This window comes from Galendromus occidentalis, unplaced genomic scaffold (assembly GCF_000255335.2).
Source record: "Galendromus occidentalis unplaced genomic scaffold, Mocc_1.1 scf7180000076951, whole genome shotgun sequence".
Classification (NCBI taxonomy): domain Eukaryota; kingdom Metazoa; phylum Arthropoda; class Arachnida; order Mesostigmata; family Phytoseiidae; genus Galendromus; species Galendromus occidentalis.
The window spans coordinates 492900-510633 of NW_003804940.1; the positions used below are offsets into that span (position 1 = coordinate 492900).

Genomic DNA, 17734 nt, shown 5'->3' on the forward strand with positions numbered 1-17734 from the left:
ACCAATGATCAGTTGCTTGCGGGAGGAATTTAAGCAAGAAGAAGTCCTCTCAAATTCATGATGGGTAATTCAAAATTCAATGAGTTTCGACAAGAGGGGTCTTGGAGAGGCTCTCATGAATAATAGAAGATGATTATCTAGTTCGGTCGTCCACATATATTGGCATGACTACGAAGTTCGTGCAAGGCGAATTCTATGAGACAGTCTGCATCATACAATATCTCGATTTTCGAGCGCCGACCAGACCGCGAATCAGCTCCGAGTTAGCAGAGCAGGGCGGGTTTGCGTGTCTTGCGAGTTTTTCCCGTCGGAGATCATTACAATCATTACTTACGAACTATGCTCCCCTGAAAGGGCAAATTGACCGTCCTAGCACGTATCCACGACCGCGAATATTTCGTAAGCGACGGGAGCATACTCGAACTCGATTCACTCCGTACATCGGAAAGGAGCCCGCCGGGTTCGAGTATTCGTATAGAATGCACCAGATGGCGCCAGTGTCGATTTGGTAAGGTCTGTCAACACGTGAACTTTTCTACAGCTCTCCCAGTCGTGCTTCAGCTGGCGAGGTGGACGGTGCTATTGTGTAGAGGATCGTTGACAAGTGAAAGCGTGCGAGACAGATTGTTGTGATTCACTGTTGGATAAGCGTGACTGCTCGGAGCAACTTTCGAGGAGCGATGTCGATGGGGCGCCACTGAAAGGTACAATGTCAGCTGATTGTCGAATTTGCCTGCGACACTATCTGTGTATCGAGGCTCGGGGGGAAACACTTGGCGTCATTCGAATGTCTCGATTATTAGACGTTCCTTGGAACATTGAAGGAATGCATCAGAGTCTGAGAAGGGAAAATGGCTTCAGAGGCAAAGTCTCGCCGCTGACTGTCGACATTTCCCCTATACGGGATCTTCTCTCTCGATCAGCTGACGGTGTCGACTCTGCCGGCTTATCATGGCCCGAGTTACGCTTGGGAGGTGGAGATCGCCACTCGCCGCCTTACGACATGCGACCAGTTCAGGTCCTATGAGCGATGGACCCGGTGACAGCTGCGCAAGTTGAAGCGTTTGGGACCCCATAACCACTTGTGTAGTCCATGTGGAAGTCGCTTCGTTCTTGTTGAGCGGTAGATTTACGCGTGTGATCAGTCGACACAAAGAGCATTAGAAAAAGCAAGCGGGCTCATGGATTGGCTAATGAATTCCACTATAGACATCTCTTAGCCTAGAGGCGTCGACAAATATGGAAACTTGTGTGAGTGAGATGACATGTCTCGAATGTTTTATCGCCCAGCGCTTGAAACGAACCGCCGGGGAGAATTTGCCCATCCATATCAGGGAAGGGAATATTTTTTATGGTAACTCGTCGCCCGGTTCCGGGTAGATCACCCGAAAGCGGTCGCTTCCGAATCAGCTGAGACTCAAAGGTGAAAAGCCATGACAAAGAGTCGGCTGCTTGACCCGAGCTGCTTGTGGACGCGATGCAGAAAATCGAGCTTGTATTCCTGGGCGCTCCGGCGCAACTATTGTCCGCGTACGAAACCACCACGTCGGCTACGCGAGATTCCAGGAATAGATTATTTTGCCGAGCAGTCGACCTCTCGACAATTGTTCCGCAAATAAGGAAGAAGAAACAAAAAATCGACCGTGCGTGCCATCCAAGTTTTTAATTTTTCTCGATCCACCTCGCTGCGTTCCAAATCTGACAATGAGCATCGTCTGGACATCAATCACTCGACACTTCTCACAAGCCGAGCTGAACCAGCGTGGCCGAGACCGTCATGAGCACGCCGCCCGCGCCGCCACGGTTTCGAATCCCAAAATGGTCCGAGGGCTTCATTTCTGGCCAGGATCCTACGCATGAGCTCTCGCCGAACGCTGAAGCCACGCGAGGAGCTGCGTTCATCGGCGGCGGACAGTTTTGGCCAAAACGGACTGTCGTTGAATGAAAGATATATAGAAAGCAAAAGCAATAACTGTCAGACGGAGAGCGCGACAGCAGCGAGGGGTTTGAGGCGCCGACGATCGCATAAACTGCTAGCTCGGCATTGTTCTCCTCTAAACAGTCGAGTCTTTCCGCGGCCAGCCGGCGGGAGGGCGAGCGTGCTCGCGTCTCTTGAGTTTCCTTCATTTTCCAAATGCTCCCCTTTGGAGATTCTTGGACCGCCTGGCTCGCTCTCCAAAGCAAGCTAGTCAAGAGAGGAACCGAACGAAGAAAAAACGAGGGTATAGAAGGGCAGCGTACGTGTCCAGGGTATAAAACGGAAACGGAGTCACGGACTAAGGTATTGGAGGGCGTACTTTTTGCTGTCGCGGTTCCGTCGCGTGTCATCAATATGTCCGCCTCGTTCCGGAGCCGTGCTATAATTGGGTCTTTTTTTGGAAGAGCGCTCATTGCCAGCCAGTCGTACCGCGACTTTGTCGCCGGAGTCTCATGAGGAACCTGAAAGATGAAGCTACCATCAACCTCTCGTCGCGCATCGCATTGGGGCATCAAGATCGCGGAAAAAAGTTCCGAGAGCCAATGGCGTGGCTCTGACCGTCAGATCGAGAGAGACCGATCGGATGGGGTGCATCCTTCATGCGTCATGCGTCAATCGCAGGATAGCGAGTAAAGCTCGGTCAATCGAGTGGATATGAATTAGGTCCGCTCATAGACTCACAACTCACAAGTCGAAGTACAGTTCTCCAGAGTCGATACCGAGAGTCGGCCAGATACTCCTCGATGGGCATGGTGAAAGGGACATCTTTGACCCCTCTCCCCTTTCGATTGAGGGTTGATGATGCATTTTGAGGGTAATACGCCGCTTTCGTTTCACCAGTTGAGACTCCAGGCCTCCGGGACGCCGCTCCTCAGATAAATGAAATGGATCTGGCAAGGCCGTATGAGGAGTCATACAGAAGGAGGAGGATCTTGAGCTGAGAGGGATTTGTTCCGCTATCGAGCCCAAGCTCCAACGGAATCTATTTGTTCCCGAATTTATTTCTCGATTTCGCCGTTTGGTTCTGCCCGGGCACACGAGATTCCCCGGAGCCGCCATAACGACCGATTGGGGGCCCGCAGCCTCCTTGTTTTCCGGGCTGTATGTCAATTACGTCGAATTTCTTTTTCCACTCCACCGGTTGTCGGCTTGCCCGTCAGCCTCGTTTATTTCGTGACAAGTCGACCCTACATGCGCTCGGCGAGGGCTGCTGTCATCTTGAGTGTCCAGCTGCTACCGTAAACGCCCTCAGCGAGGTGATGAGACAAGCTAGCAATACATGTGTTTGCACGGACATCCGCACTGCCCTGTACGGTGTCCCGTGGAAGAGCTGCCGATTTGATATACGCTAGCCGACACCTCGGCTCGAATTTCCGTCGCTGCTTGACTCGGTCTATAGCTGACGAGTGCTGCGAGCCGTACGGCCGCGTTTCCGAAAAACGTCTCCTGACGATTGGAGCGGAGAAGAGTACGGGGGAGGTGCGCACGGCGGGTGTGGTGGAGAAAAAAATAGAATGAAAACACCAGGCGACCTCCCAGCGGTGACAATGATGGCTGGCTGGCTGGCTCGGCGGCAGGGGGACGTCTTCTGAAAGAAGAAGGACAAAACAGTGTAGTACATGGAAGAAGAAGCTGCTGCTTCGAAGTCTATGTAGCCTCTACCCCCAGGGATCGAATGCTGCTGGTTCGTTGCTTTCCTCCGCGCTCTTTTTTTCCAGAAGGAAACGAGAGTCAGAAGCGTAAGCGGAGGAGTCGAGGTCAACAATGACGAGGTGCGAGAGAAGACCGTCCACGAGGGCTTCGGGGAACGGACGGAATAGCTTGTGGGAGGGAGAGGGAGTTTTCTCGTGCCAGCCTCTTTTGTGGAACGGAGATATGGAATGTTTTCGGAACAAATTGAAAGAGAGGTTGTCCTGCTCCGAAGTCCTCAGATCTCCCTCTGGCTACTTATTCTGATGCCACTCGTTCCAAGTCCACGTCGTGAGTTATTCATGCGCCGCTACATTCATGGAGTCATTCCACTCGACCACTCTCTCTCGCGCTCTAGCCTCGCCGGTCACTCGCTCCCCCACTCGCCCAATATACCCCGGTCGCTCGCTTTTGCTGAATACATAACAATAAATTCTCGTCGTAAAGTGGCCATCGGCGTTGTTGCAGTTTCCGAGGAGGGCGTACAAGACTCCACGACGGGGCCGGTTTCTCTGCAGGCTCAGAATTCTTTTACGACCGACGCAATTGTTGTCACAGCTGAAGAACGCGCTTTCGCGCCTCAATTATTGACCGGTGTCGACGGAAAGGTTTGCATTGCCGTTCGGGAAGCAGCAGTAAACAAGGAGGAAACAAAAACCATGAGTAAACAACAATTCGAGACCACTTACCTTCGAGACTTTGATTTACAGGAGACGGAGTTTCGATCAAAACCTCGAATCCGTCCTGAGCCGAGACGAAGACTTTCTTCGCGGGCTTCCAATGACTGATTGCGACTTGGTGACCGTCGTAAGTGGCTCGCAAATGAGCTTGGGAAGGAGTTGGACAAGTTAAATCGGTCGTTTGCATCGGTTCCACTTCCTCAAAGCGAATTTCAGCGAACACCCTGCCCTAGTTGGCTTTTAGCTGTACGCACGTACCTAATGACATGGGAAAAGGGAGAACGGGAACGACAGCGGGGACAATCGAATGCTGTCCGCTTGCGGCTGAAGCGTCGACGGTGCACGCGAGCGAGTCGACCGCACTTGTTCCCAGGAGGAAGCCCTCCGTCGGGCCCAGCTTTTAGGAATGACTATCGAATGGGGAAGCCGAAGTCTTCGCTCTCGATCGGGTCTGGAGGCGAGCCCTTCGCCACGTCGGTCGGTCGGCACTCTGCCCAGCCGCGGGGAAGACGCGCAACCCAGAAGGCAATTCAATTTTGTTCACCCTCCACAATCGCTCTCGTATTGTCTGAAAGCATTAGTTGCTGTCTGGCGTTACGAGATGTTGCCAGCTGCAATATCTCGGAATGACTGACTTGCGAGTAAGTGATTTTTTCCCGTGGCGTACGTTCCCACCGGAAACGGTGCATTACCGTTGAACGAAATGCTCATTGGGACGGTTTCCGCTCGTCTCCACCGAATATTAAAGGAGCCATCGAGCATTCCCAGCCATCGAGTCGGTATACGAGGATGATGGGAGCAGGTCCTAAATTTCGTTGCGGGAGCTCTGATGCCTGCCTGCCTGCCTGGGACTCTTTCTTTTTTTTTGGGTCCACCTGCTCCCGCCGCAACGTTCAGAGGTCTTCAATGATCTTCATCTCGCCTTCGGCGCTAACGAGGGGAGGTTTCGCCTGTGTTGTGACCGCTCTGCTTGCGTTGTTGCTGACGGCATCTAATAGCTCCAACCACGCTGATAAGATACACGTTTCGCGGGCGCTGTTCCATCGGTGGGGGTCAGAGACGGGGTCGAGCGCAGGCGATGGCCTAACCGCACTAGCATTTTATTACAAGACGACACGAGCCCAAATTACTCCAACGGTATCACCTAGCCAAAATATCACGTACTCTCTACGTTATGCGAAAGAACGGTGCCACGTCGATGCATGAAATCCCTGCTCAGCGCTCGCTCGGAAAACTCGAATGCGCCATTCGCGGAACTGTTTCGGCTACGGCTCGTAAAACACTGTTGTAACCTACTTTATAGATAAAGACCTCCAGAGGGACAAGATTCAACTGCCGACGCAGCTGCTGTTTGGAAAAAATCATCAACCAGGGCTGTGTGATAATCAGAGTCATCTCAAAGTCATCGTCCGACCCCTGAGCGGTATCGTTTTGGCATTTTTCTCATCGGAAACATTTGGTTGCGCGTACGTATTTTCGCAAGTCCCGCGATTCCACCCCCGGTATTCAAGTACGAAGTCGGGGGATCACTCTTCGGAAGTGAGGAGTCGTACGTGAACAGAGGCGGAGAATTCGAAATTACTCTCCGAAATCTTCGCGTGATCGGAATGCCTCTTTCGTCGGAGTCCGCAGCGTGATCACGTCACTCCGGATCGCCACCCAGAGAGAAACTCTCAGAGTGCCGGATCTACATCTGTGATTGAGCTGCGGTGAGTGGAATCGCTTCTTGAGTTGGTGAATATTCACACTCGGTCCCTCAAGAGCCTCGAAGCGGGCGACGTTCTTGCGGTCTTTGCACGGAAGCTTCCCGCAGCGGGAGCGTGTGGGCGACGTCTACTGGAATCGATGTCTCGAGAGCCCAGAGCGAGTGAGCTCGATTTGGGTTTGCTCCCCTCTCGAACTGACCCGTCGAAGAAAATTGTACTCGATCGCAAGCATAGTTCTGCTTGGGGGAGCATAGTTCCGTATTAAGCTCGTCGTGTTCGGTCTACTCCTTTATCCGTTAGCTGTGAGCTCAGGTGTCGCCAGATAGATCTCATGGTCGCCCTACTTAAGAGCTCCTGTTCTCTTATGCCCTCTCTGACGGCGCGTTCGATTTCGACAACCTTAGCAGCTCTGGAATCCTGTCGGCTGACGGCTTGTATGCGCGAATATCCCCGCAAATGGGCACTAGATACACTGGATCCCAACTTACGTCTGACTGAGTGAGAGCAGCCGGGGCTGAGAGACGTTGCCGGCTGTATCTCTTCAGCTCGGAGCGTTCCTATCCGGATCAAAAGTTGAATCTCCTTATTGAATTCGTAGCTTCACCCGAGAGATGAAAGGCCAAGTCCATCTCCGGAGCAGTGAACCTTCCATCCGCTCACCCATTCACCAACCCCATCTGATGACCGAGCGACCACTCCTAGAGCCCAGAATCTTCTTAGGGATTGAGATGAATCGCTCTTCCTCCGTTTGATGCGCTTTGCTGCGAAAGAAAGGAGACGGGGAGAAATTCCCTCTGTCCATGTCAGCGACCGAGGGAAAACCTCTGTCCCTAAGTCTCACTTTGTTTTATAACAATAAGACTCCGTATAGACTTCGAATCGAATTCGAGAAACCAAAGGCGACCGAAGATTTTCCGCGCCATATCGCTCATTAAAAGAGCTATCTCGGAGGAATTCTCCGCTGAATCCGTCTGAAAGAAATCGTCGTAATGAATAAGAGGAGTCGGAATCAAACTCGAACTCGACACAAAGAGTATCTGCAGCCGAATTTATCATTATTTCGTGTTTCGCGCCTCAGTGTCGGCTCGGTCGTCGGGTGGGGAACGACAGCGAGATGCAGGCCCGCAGATTTGAGGGTAAATGTTTCGTGACCAGCGAGCGCGGGTCGCGCTCTATAATCATTAGCTGGCAACTTTGAATCTGGATGCCGTCACTCTCCCATTGGAAATCAATATGGTAAGCAGCGGCTGACGCTGCAAAGTTCCATTTGTTCGGCGCTTGCTCTGCAGGCTTGAGGGACTGGATGAGGCTTCCCTCGTCTCGTCTTCCTTCGGAGGAGCCCGACTGAGCCGCGTTTGATCTTGAACAATCAGAGATTGCTTTGAACAAAGGCAAATAAGTCGTCAATTGATCTCGCTTAGGCCCGCTCTACGCGGCCCGCCATCGGTTCGAACGACCGCGACGCGACGGTCTGATTCCTCGGGTCAGTAAAGGGAAGACGCGAATCTCGGCCGAGTCTTCGTCGTGTTGTAGTCGCCGCATTCAGATTATCCCAGACCGCTGTTACGATAAGATACAATGAGCGAATTCAGCTCGTTGCTCCGTCATCCGATCCGTGTGGTCTAGCAATTGAACGCCGAACACCCGATCCTGACGCACCACACGCTCGCGACATCGGCGTCGTCGAGCTCTGCTGTCTAACTAAAACGAAACACAAACAGACGGCAATGGCGAAAGTAGTTCGCTGGGACAGTTTATAGAATTGTGCCCTTCTATCCATGGTAGCCGACAATAGCATCCGATCGGATTCAGCTAATTATCCGCACGTTCAATCGGTACTCTGTGCGGTGGACATCGAGCCTCGTCATCGAGGATTGATAGGAGGAACTACCCGCAATTCCATTCGAAGTCTCCTATCTATGATAACGTTCACTAGGCCAACTCTACGCGCGTATCGCCGTGGATGGTTCCGGTCTAGACGGCTAACAGACCGGAAGTTTATCGGCGCCCCGTGAGAAACTTCAAAAATCGAAACGTCGGCTGGCAGCTCCGGGTCCGGGCCCAAGGTGGAGTCCACGCGCGAGTCCAGTGTGAGCTGCACCTAGCTCTCTAGGAATGCCGATTGGAGCACGACCGGCGAGGGAACATTTGAATCGTCTCGCCGAAAATCATCACGGATCTTGCCGATGATCGGGCAGAGCTCCCCGCACAAAATGAGATCGTTTCGAGATGTCCGGATAATAACTCACTACTCGAATTTTCATTTCAGGAAATGATGTTGAAGGTTCCGGTGTTAGCGATTCACGTATGCTGACACCAGGGGAGCAACAATTGTGCTTCCGAAATGCGTCGCTTCCCTCGACGTGTGTTGAAGTTGGCCATTGGAGCAGTATGTCTGGTGTCGGTGACGCTATTTTTGAGCAAAGGGGTAGAAAATGGCTCAAACCTCGACCTACGAGCGCAGCCGATGGCCTTACGGCAGGAGTCGGAGCAAACCACGGTGAGCGACAAAAAAACGGAAGATAGTTTTTCTTAAGAGCCACGTAACGTTCTCTCTGTATCAACATACTCTGGAACACCTCTGGTCAGATTCCCCTACCCGGTTGTACCCGCGGAATGATTTTCGCGACCAGATGTCAATCCTTTGTTCAGAAACTCTCGACTGATGATTTCATTATTCAGCTTTTGTTATGTATGGCGATAGAAACAATCATCAATCATGATCCAGGAGAAGAGCGTTCATTCATCAAGTTGGGGGTGGATTTTCAATCATATTATTGCATTTACAGCTTGAAACTTCCGGGCTGATTGACTGGCACGATTACCCGTCAATCGCGGCCGAGAAGCTCGCCCAGGGTCCAGGGGAACAAGGCGCGGCAGTTGAGCTACCGAAAGACGCCGAAACCGAGCAGCGGAAAGAGAAATTGTATAAAGTCAACGGTTTCAACGCGGCTGTGTCTGATCTCATTGCACTGAATCGGAGTTTGCCTGACATTCGACACTCGGAGTGAGTTATTCCGAGAATTCCCTCTCAGCACATGTATGCCTCGAAGCGAACAATCCGGCCGGCCTTGCATCCTCATATACCGTTCTCCATGCCCTCAGATGTCAGAACATCCGTTATGCCGCACGCTTGCCCACCGCGAGCATTGTTATTCCTTTTCACAACGAGCATCTCTCGGTGCTACTGAGGACCATCACGAGTGTACTACGAAGGTCGCCCAAGAGCCTCATCAAGGAAATCATCCTCGTTGATGATTTCAGCTCAAAAAAGAGCTAGGTGAGTCATTGTATGAGCAAAATGTCTCTCCCCGCCGGATTGCAGAGGCTCAGACCATAGCGTCGAGTTTGTTCTCGTAGCGAATTCTCTGCGAGCTGCTTGGATAGGCTCTGAGCGGACTTCGGTGTTGCAGGTACCGAGTTGGAAAATTATTTATCATCCCATTTCGGATCTCAAGTCAAGCTGTTGAGAGCTACGAAACGTGAGGGACTCATCCGAGCTCGTCTTCTGGGAGCCCGAGCGGCGGAAGGAGACGTACTTATTTTCCTCGATTCGCACACGGAAGCCAATGTGAACTGGCTGCCACCCCTTCTAGGCAAGTCGGTGCTCGACTCGCCGAGTAGAATCGTTGAGGGACCTCCCCGGCGGAGTCTGAAGTGTAGGTATATCGATGACTCCACGGATAGTTCGATATAGCTATAAACCCACCGATCCTCTTACAGATCCTATCGCGAGGAATCGACGCACCGTTGTGTGTCCCTTCATCGATGTGATCCACTACGAGACGTTCGCCTATAGGTCGCAGGACGAGGGAGCCCGAGGGGCATTCGACTGGGAGTTGTATTACAAGCGGCTGCCTCTGTTGAGTGAGGACTTGAAGAGGCCGACTGAGCCCTTTAGGAGTCCAGTGATGGCCGGCGGGCTGTTTGCCATCGATCGCAGCTACTTCTGGGAGTTAGGTTAGTGAGCAGAGTCTTGGAAGAGGTTTCTCATAACGAGAGCGATCATCGAGCATCTCCGCCGATGAAATCCATGTTCTCAGAAGATAGTTATTGCGTGCGCGGAGGTTGCTGGATGCGGAAAGTCCGACGAACACGAGCCGGATGAACGAGAACATCGCGCGGAGCCCCATAATTAGGGAAGCGCGGGTTGGTCGGTGATGATGCTCAACTGTGGTCAGGATCCCCGGCATTATTTCCTCCGACTGCGGCGTCATTACGTTAGCCGTCATTGTTGTTAGCGCGAAAACGGCATCAGTTTCCATTATCGGGACGAGTATGATCACACCCGGCTTGGCCAAAGCTGCGACCGACACCGAAACCGCCAAGACCACCACCGACGACGCACTCACAGACGTATCGACCAACCAGCCGACCGACGCACGCACGGACGGACCAACCCGCCGATACCACAACAGGCTCTAATCACGTCCAGTGCTTGGGTGGAGTGAATATTGGCTGCGGAGCTCGGTGTTTGGGTCGAGCGGAAATATTAGGCGGCTGCCCCGCCACCGCCGAGAAGGAACATATGCAACGAACGAATAAATAATTGAAGCGCGATATTGTTCTCAGGTGGTTACGACGAGGGTCTTGACGTGTGGGGTGGAGAACAGTACGAATTATCGTTCAAGATATGGCAATGCGGCGGACAGATGTTCGACGCCCCATGCTCGCGTGTAGGGCACATCTACAGGAAGTTCGCGCCGTTCCCTAATCCAGGCATTGGCGATTTCGTTGGGAGGGTAAGCACGACGCGCGGCGGCGAATTCCTCCAGTTCCGTTTATGCTCAGCTAGGGACCTTGTTTTGAGATAACGATCGTGATTCCGTCCCTAGAACTATCGTCGGGTCGCCGAGGTCTGGATGGACGAATATAAAGAGTTCCTGTACAACCGACGACCGCACTACCGCACTTTGGGCTACGGCGACGTGTCGAAGCAGAAAGCTCTGCGGAAGAAACTCAAATGTAAGCCGTTCAAATGGTTCATGGAAACGGTCGCGTTCGACCAGCCGTTAAGATACCCACCTGTGGAACCGCCTGATTTCGCTTGGGGTGCGATACGGAATGTGGGCGCCGACAAATGTCTGGACACCAAGTTCAAGGAACAGGGCAAACGCTTCTCATTGGAAACGTGCATCAGCTCGAACGGCGACGTGAGCGGAGAACAGAATTTCGTACTTACGTGGCATAAAGACCTTCGTCCAGCGAAGCGTAATGTGTGCTTCGACGTGTCGTCGGGTGAGAAGAAGGCCCCGGTAGTGTTGTGGACGTGCCATGGAATGCACGGCAACCAGCTCTTCAAATACAACGTGGTAAGTTTCGTACTCTGTACATCGGCACCGCCCACAGGCGGATCTCAGCAGTGAAGCGCTCGCCGCTAGAAGCTCAAAATAATTCGAACTCGTTTCCTGACCGGTAACTCGTCGACCTACTCCGGACGGGCCGGCGAGTGGCCTGCAGAATCAATCCGGAAACGATAATTGCCATTCAAAGAGCGCGTAGCGAGCTCCCGCATCCCGCGCCGCGCCCCCTCCAGTGGCTCGCGGAGGCTCTGATTCGCATCCGGGATAGTGAGACTCTGAATATTCATTTCCAGAACACCAAGCAGTTGCTGCATCCCATCACGGCCCAGTGCATCGACTGCGATCCCGGCAATCTGGAAATATTCATGAACCCTTGCGACGTCGAGTCGAACACCCAGAAATGGCTTTTCGACCACATGAATTCGACAGCACTTCTAAATGATTGAATCAGTTCCTCCTCCTCGCCCCGTCGCCTCCGATCGGAGAGCCGTGCAGATGGGCGGCACGCGCTCGCCTAATTCGATGAAGTCATCTCAAAGTCGAAGGCCTGTCGAGCGTAATTCCGCTATCGGAATGGATTGCTTTTCTCTGACGGTAGATATTCCATCGTCTGCGACCCGGATGAAACCGAGCCTGAGGGGCCCCGAGCCAATGACCATAGACCCGTCTGTCAGGCTCCAAAATCTGTGATATTAGAAACGGAATCGGAATTTTTCGTCTGAGTCCGTGATCTGGATGTGGGACGCCACGGAGGTTTTGTAAATGAGATTGTTACGAAATTTATTTTTCGAATAAACTTGGTACAGGATTGTGTAAGAAGATCGCGTAATCATTCCTCGGCCATTTTCGTTCTTGTATCATTATCGGCTATTCCAGCATCCGAGATCTATAATTCGGAAGACCCATTGATCGGAGACTCGAAGAAGCTCCATTGATGGGCCTCACATCAAGCTCGTCGCACTTTCTACCGCAGGAGGAGTCAAGCGTTCGCATGAAGATGAGCTAGGTTGACGCGGAACGCTCTTAGCTACTTCCCCTGACGGATCCCCGGGAGAATGTGAGTCGCTACGTTTTCTGGCTCGTTCGGAGACGCCTCTCAGGCTACTGGCGCGGCAGCGGGAGAAATGAGTAGCTCTCTGATATAAAAAGCATACTCACGAGGGAAATCAGGATAATGCTGTTTACGTCAAGTGATGTCGGAAGAGTAAATGCAGGTTCCCAAGGAACATCGGTAGACTCTCGCAAAAAAGGTCTGGGCATCATGGGTGAGGTCCGCGAGCAGAAAATGAAAATCCGTATTCCTTACAATTTCTAACGGAGAGACTCGAGCAGATAGAACACAGTCGGACAGATAGGTGCCCTCGAAGACAATTCGAAGCTTACGTCGATCTCCGCCGTAGAGGACGACCCCTCGAAGTTTTGACGGATTCTCGAAAGAAGCATGGAAAATTTTAGGACGGCATTTTAGGACGTCAGTGCGATGATACCCCCAGCGGACGGGGAGCATCTGAGTGAGCAAATGATACAGGCTCGGCAAAGACGTAGATTTTCGAAGTACCAGAGTGTCTCCGCCTCATTGCACTTCGCTCCCTTTTGGAGCAGCGACTCATCACAGCTAAAAGAGCTCTCTGCTTCATTTGATTCAGCTTTCGGGAACTGCGAGTTCCCCTTGCTCTGATCGCGAACATTTCTCACCTTCCCGCATCGAATGCCTTCCATGCGCGGAATCGAGCATTTTTCTCCCCTGATCTGTAACAAATGTGTCGTCTTCAGTCATCACTTCGCTGTCGGCAGCGACAAGCCGACAAGAAAATCAAGGGATACGTCGGAGACTGACAGATTGCGAGCGCTGCATGGATTGAGGAACCGAGGCTTTGAGCTCTCAGCAGAAAAGTTAATACTCGGCTGCCGGGCGGAATGGGTGGAAACGCTCGCTGGCTGTGCTCACCGACCGCGGCGGCACGACCACTGCAGCTGCAAGTGCTCCTGCACTTCCTGCCGCGGTAGAGCTCCGAGGGGGTTCGCTAGTGGGTGATCTCTTTCCTAATGGAATCGTGTAATTAATGAGGCTGAGGATGGTGCCACACAAGCCCTGCACGTCAAAACACCGCCACCACGACGTAGCTAAGGAACAAAGGCTCGGCACGAGTTGTGCAATACCCTGCCAGTCAGAGGAGCGTGATCTGCGTAAAAAATACTTATGCATTTCCCGTGCCGTCAAATCGATAAGAGGCTTACTGAAATGGTCCGTTTGCGAGGACGGAGTTTGAAGAACGAGGAACCTGATTTGGCCTCTCTCAAAAGACGAGATCGCCCAGTTGGGCAGGTGACGCAACACCACTTCAAAAGACTGCTGGCGGAAAACCTGGTGTCTCGATATTAAAAGCGGACCACCGCATTCAGTCTGATGGTAGGGCACGCCCGTATATTCTGCGATCTCTCGACGGACCTCTGGGCAGCCGGAACAGAGGAACGACATATTGCGTCACATGCGGGGAGGATCTTTTCAGCGGACCATCAACGGCAGATTTTCGCTCTCCGGAATAATAGTCTCCTGGTCCTCAAGGATCCCGAGCTTTCCGGCGAACTGAAATTACCGACCTTCGAGAATGCCCGGCAATCGCCCGCGATTCTTCACGAAACTTCGCCATCGTGAAGAAAATTCGTGGATGCAGACTGAGTATTCCGGAGCTCCACAGAACTTTGGCCGCTAGCTTTCCTCTGACGGAGATCGCCGCTCCGGAATGATATCTGTTCCCGGACGCGTCTATCTACTATCTGTGTCGAGCTCCGGGGACTCGGCGGTGGATGATGATAGTCAACGGAGTAGCTCGCTGGAAAAGGGACCGAACGACGAATAACGGACGAGTTGATGGCGAGCAAAAAGTCGTAAAAGGGAAACACTTCGTCTGTTGAATGCTCCCAAGAGCCTCGTTACGTCTAGGAGTCGGCCGAAAGTGATTCACTCTTGTCGGAACTTTTCCGTCCCTCAACCCGTTCATCAAACTCGTAATTTATCGAACAACATCCGTCCGGATCCTCCCGACGAACAATCCCTCGGACTGAGCCGTGCCCATCCTGCTCGAGAAAACCCCCATCCCCGACTCCTCTCACTCGGACTTTATCGAAAGGCTCGCTCCGTCTTCATCGGGTGGAGGATCCTATGTCCCGTTGCCTAGGACTAGACACGCCAGAGCCCCCTCAAGCGACTCTGATCCCAAGATCGTACCGCAGGAGTGGTGGATCCGATAATCATCCAAGGCTCGATTCGATTGGACGTCAGCGTCGGGGCTTACCTCTCACCCCAACAGGCTTTTGAAGGGGACAATAAATCCAACGGATACCATGGGAGACCAGTTTTGGTTTGCGGCGGCACGGTCGACACCGAGGCCACCCGCTCCTCGGTGATTCGCATGTTGTCGAAAGTCTCATTGGAAAGAAAGAAAAATCTCGTCCAGTAGCCTTGCAGCACAGCACTCACCTCGTCATGATGAGCTGTCGGTGTTCCCTCGGAGGGGGCGTGACAGATCTATGATGAAACTGGACGACTAGATGAACCTCCTACCGAGCAATCGCGGGTCGAGGGACAGCTACCGACGAAGCGCACTCGGACAGAGGCAGGAAGAGGAACTTCATTCACAGCGATAGTGGTGCTCGTGCCAACGACGTGCATGACCAGAATGATAACAGCTGAGTGCTGTGGGCTTTCCGAGTGGGTTCGGTCACGCAAGCGGGAGGTGGTTGGGCATCATGGGGACAGCTTGAGTCTGAGCGCTTAGCTGGGCTCACTCACTCATTTTCGAACCCACCGAGCTTACAGTGAGCGATAGTGAGTTCACCCTAGACTTGAGCAACTAAGCGCGAATCTCTCGTTGTGCCTCGCTGATATTCTTGTTTAGATCGATGTCGTCGTCGTCGTCTACGTCAACACCGTCCTTAGTGATGATGGTCTAATTGCTTTGTCGACTTGCTTCAGTCGAGCGCAAAATGCACTAAGCTTGTTTAATTTATTTGCTCGTTCACTTCCTTGCCTGCCCACTTGATCGGTTGCTGGTGCAGCTGCCGCGCTCGAGCTCGTAGGTAGGTACACCGGCCAGCTTTGTGAATAGAGGCAATTAGGGAAATAGTCTACACCTACTACCACCGAACTCGCACGAAGTGTTTTGCATCGTTCCAGACACGCTGAAAAGAACTGACTACGGGTACGAATTGCCCCGTCGCATGAGTCTGACGGGCATTGCACGGGTGGAGACCTCGTCGAGCAGCGATCAACTACCGAATCTCGTATCGAGCCGATGTAAGGCTGCAGCGGACCGTAGATGATCGAGCGAACTCGCCGCAGAGAGCCGAAAAGTTTTGGAACCTGTAATCGGAGATCCATCTAATCTAAAACTTGAAAATCAGTCTGTTAGAATATCACGGATTCGCGTAATCTAGTGCTTCTCTCTTGCTCGCTCAACTGCGGTATAGGCGAGAGCTACCTCGTGAGAAGCAGATAAGGCCCATGAGGAAGAGGGGTCGCATTTTGATTCCAAGGATTTTTATCCCGGAAGATGACAATTTACAATTAGATGTCTGCGTGACTCCGCTCGCGTGCATCGCTCCATCAGATTGCTCGCTTTATCGGATCAACGGATCGCCTCTGTCGGAGTGTACAGTTTAATCAGGTCCTTTTTGGCAACTCGAACCGGGAAAAGCGGACTCCGACGGCTCCCCGTCAAGTTTTAGCAGTCGAGAGAAAATGACGAGGACTTGATTTTCTGCTCGCATCGGAACGCTTTCAGGGAGCCTTGCTCCGCTCTCAGAAGCGCAACTGCCCGGCGGAAGACACTGATGTCCCATAGCGAATAATATGCAGCTCTTCGTCTTGATGCGAAAAATCAGCGCATCTCGGCGTCGAAGCGCGTATCTGACGACTCTGGTACTGATCGGTCCGAAAACCTCTGCCAGACGTCACGGTGCCCAGTCCACACGGGAAGCTGAACGAGTGGTCTCGTGCTCCCTTCCTTTGAAACGGAGGAACATGAGCGATTCCTGCCACGTGGCGACACCAAGCGCTCATGAAGGCCACAGAAAAAGGAGAAAATGAAAAATGACTTACGGCTGTGCTCATCATAGGAAAAGTTAGCCTAACCTGTCTTGTCGTACCCCGTCGACGTAGAGGGCGGGTACAATATTCACTTTCCAGAGTAGTGCCGAGGTGCCCATCCGGAGGTGATTGAAAGCCCGGAGAACTTTCATTGAAGCCTGACCGATCGAAATATACATATCGTTCCGTTGGGTTTTCGTGCTTGTCACGACAGTACATAATCCCCTGACGATCGGGAGGAAAGAGTCGCGACGAAGCACGCAGCCGCAAAAACGCGGGGAGAAACTTCAGGTATGTCCTCTGAGTGAGCATGAAAAGCCAAGGAAATCCGACTGCGACGTCGCGTCGCCTCCATCCAGCGCCTAATATCTCATGACAATCTCTATTTCCCATTCGATCATCCCAATCCAGCGAATATAAACGGATTGCCCCGGGAGATTATCCTCCAGCGGATCGATGTCCTCGGTATTTGACAGGGTACATGCAAAATGGTATCGGACTGGATACTACTCGGGAAAGGCTGTGGCGGTACTACCTGCAGACGCCACGCGTTGTCCCGCTCCATGCAAAACGAAAACAAATCTTGCGTTGTTGTTGTTGTCAGCATCCATTTGTCTGTCAGCGAATTTCCCAGTTTGATAGATGATGCCGTGCTCGCATACAGCCGCCGAACATCGCCAGTACGGGAGGCATGCCCGTGCTGACGGAGACTTCTCCCGTCTGAAAACGCCCTAGCATCGATGCTTACTCAAAATCGATTCCAAGTGGATTCCGAGAGCTGAGAAGGTTCCAAGAGAATCGGAATGATGCTATGCCAGATAACGTAAATATGATTGAAGGGCAGCCCAGTCTATTCTTCGACAACCCGAACCTGCCAATTTATTGGGGACTTTCCGTTCATTGGAGGGTGCCCGTTCAGTGGAGACTACCCGTCTATTGTATTTCTTCCACCAACACAGAGATGACTCCGGCCGCTTATACTGGTATCCTGCTCCGAATCGATCAAATAAGTACGACGGGCACACTAGATAGTCTCACGAACGAGCCGCGGAAGAATTTCAGCTATGTCCGAGACTCGGGTACCTGATTGTGTCGCCTTGAAGGTGCCCTGCCATCGGAGGCTGCTCGTCCATGGCATAACCCCCTTATAACGAAGACGCAGGCACCAACAGAAAGGGTCCCTCAAGATGAATGTTCGAGCATTCGGTCTACGGACAGAGGACCGAAAGATGGGAGAAGGATCGTACGTTAGGACGAAGATACGTTCCGATGCGGTCCGTTATAAGCAC

General features: G+C 52.4%; 1 protein-coding gene across 1 annotated transcript; it reads left to right on the forward strand.

Annotated features, from left to right (window-relative positions):
• Positions 1-548: 548 nt before the first annotated feature.
• Pgant6 (Polypeptide N-Acetylgalactosaminyltransferase 6) lies at positions 549-12162 on the forward strand. Its single transcript, XM_003740498.2, is given in 9 exon segments — positions 549-704; positions 8323-8553; positions 8843-9060; positions 9159-9337; positions 9467-9649; positions 9777-10013; positions 10626-10795; positions 10889-11365; positions 11650-12162. Coding segments are annotated over 8 exon segments (1773 nt in total). The 5' UTR covers positions 549-704; positions 8323-8397; the 3' UTR covers positions 11803-12162.
• The last annotated feature ends 5572 nt before the right edge of the window (positions 12163-17734 follow it).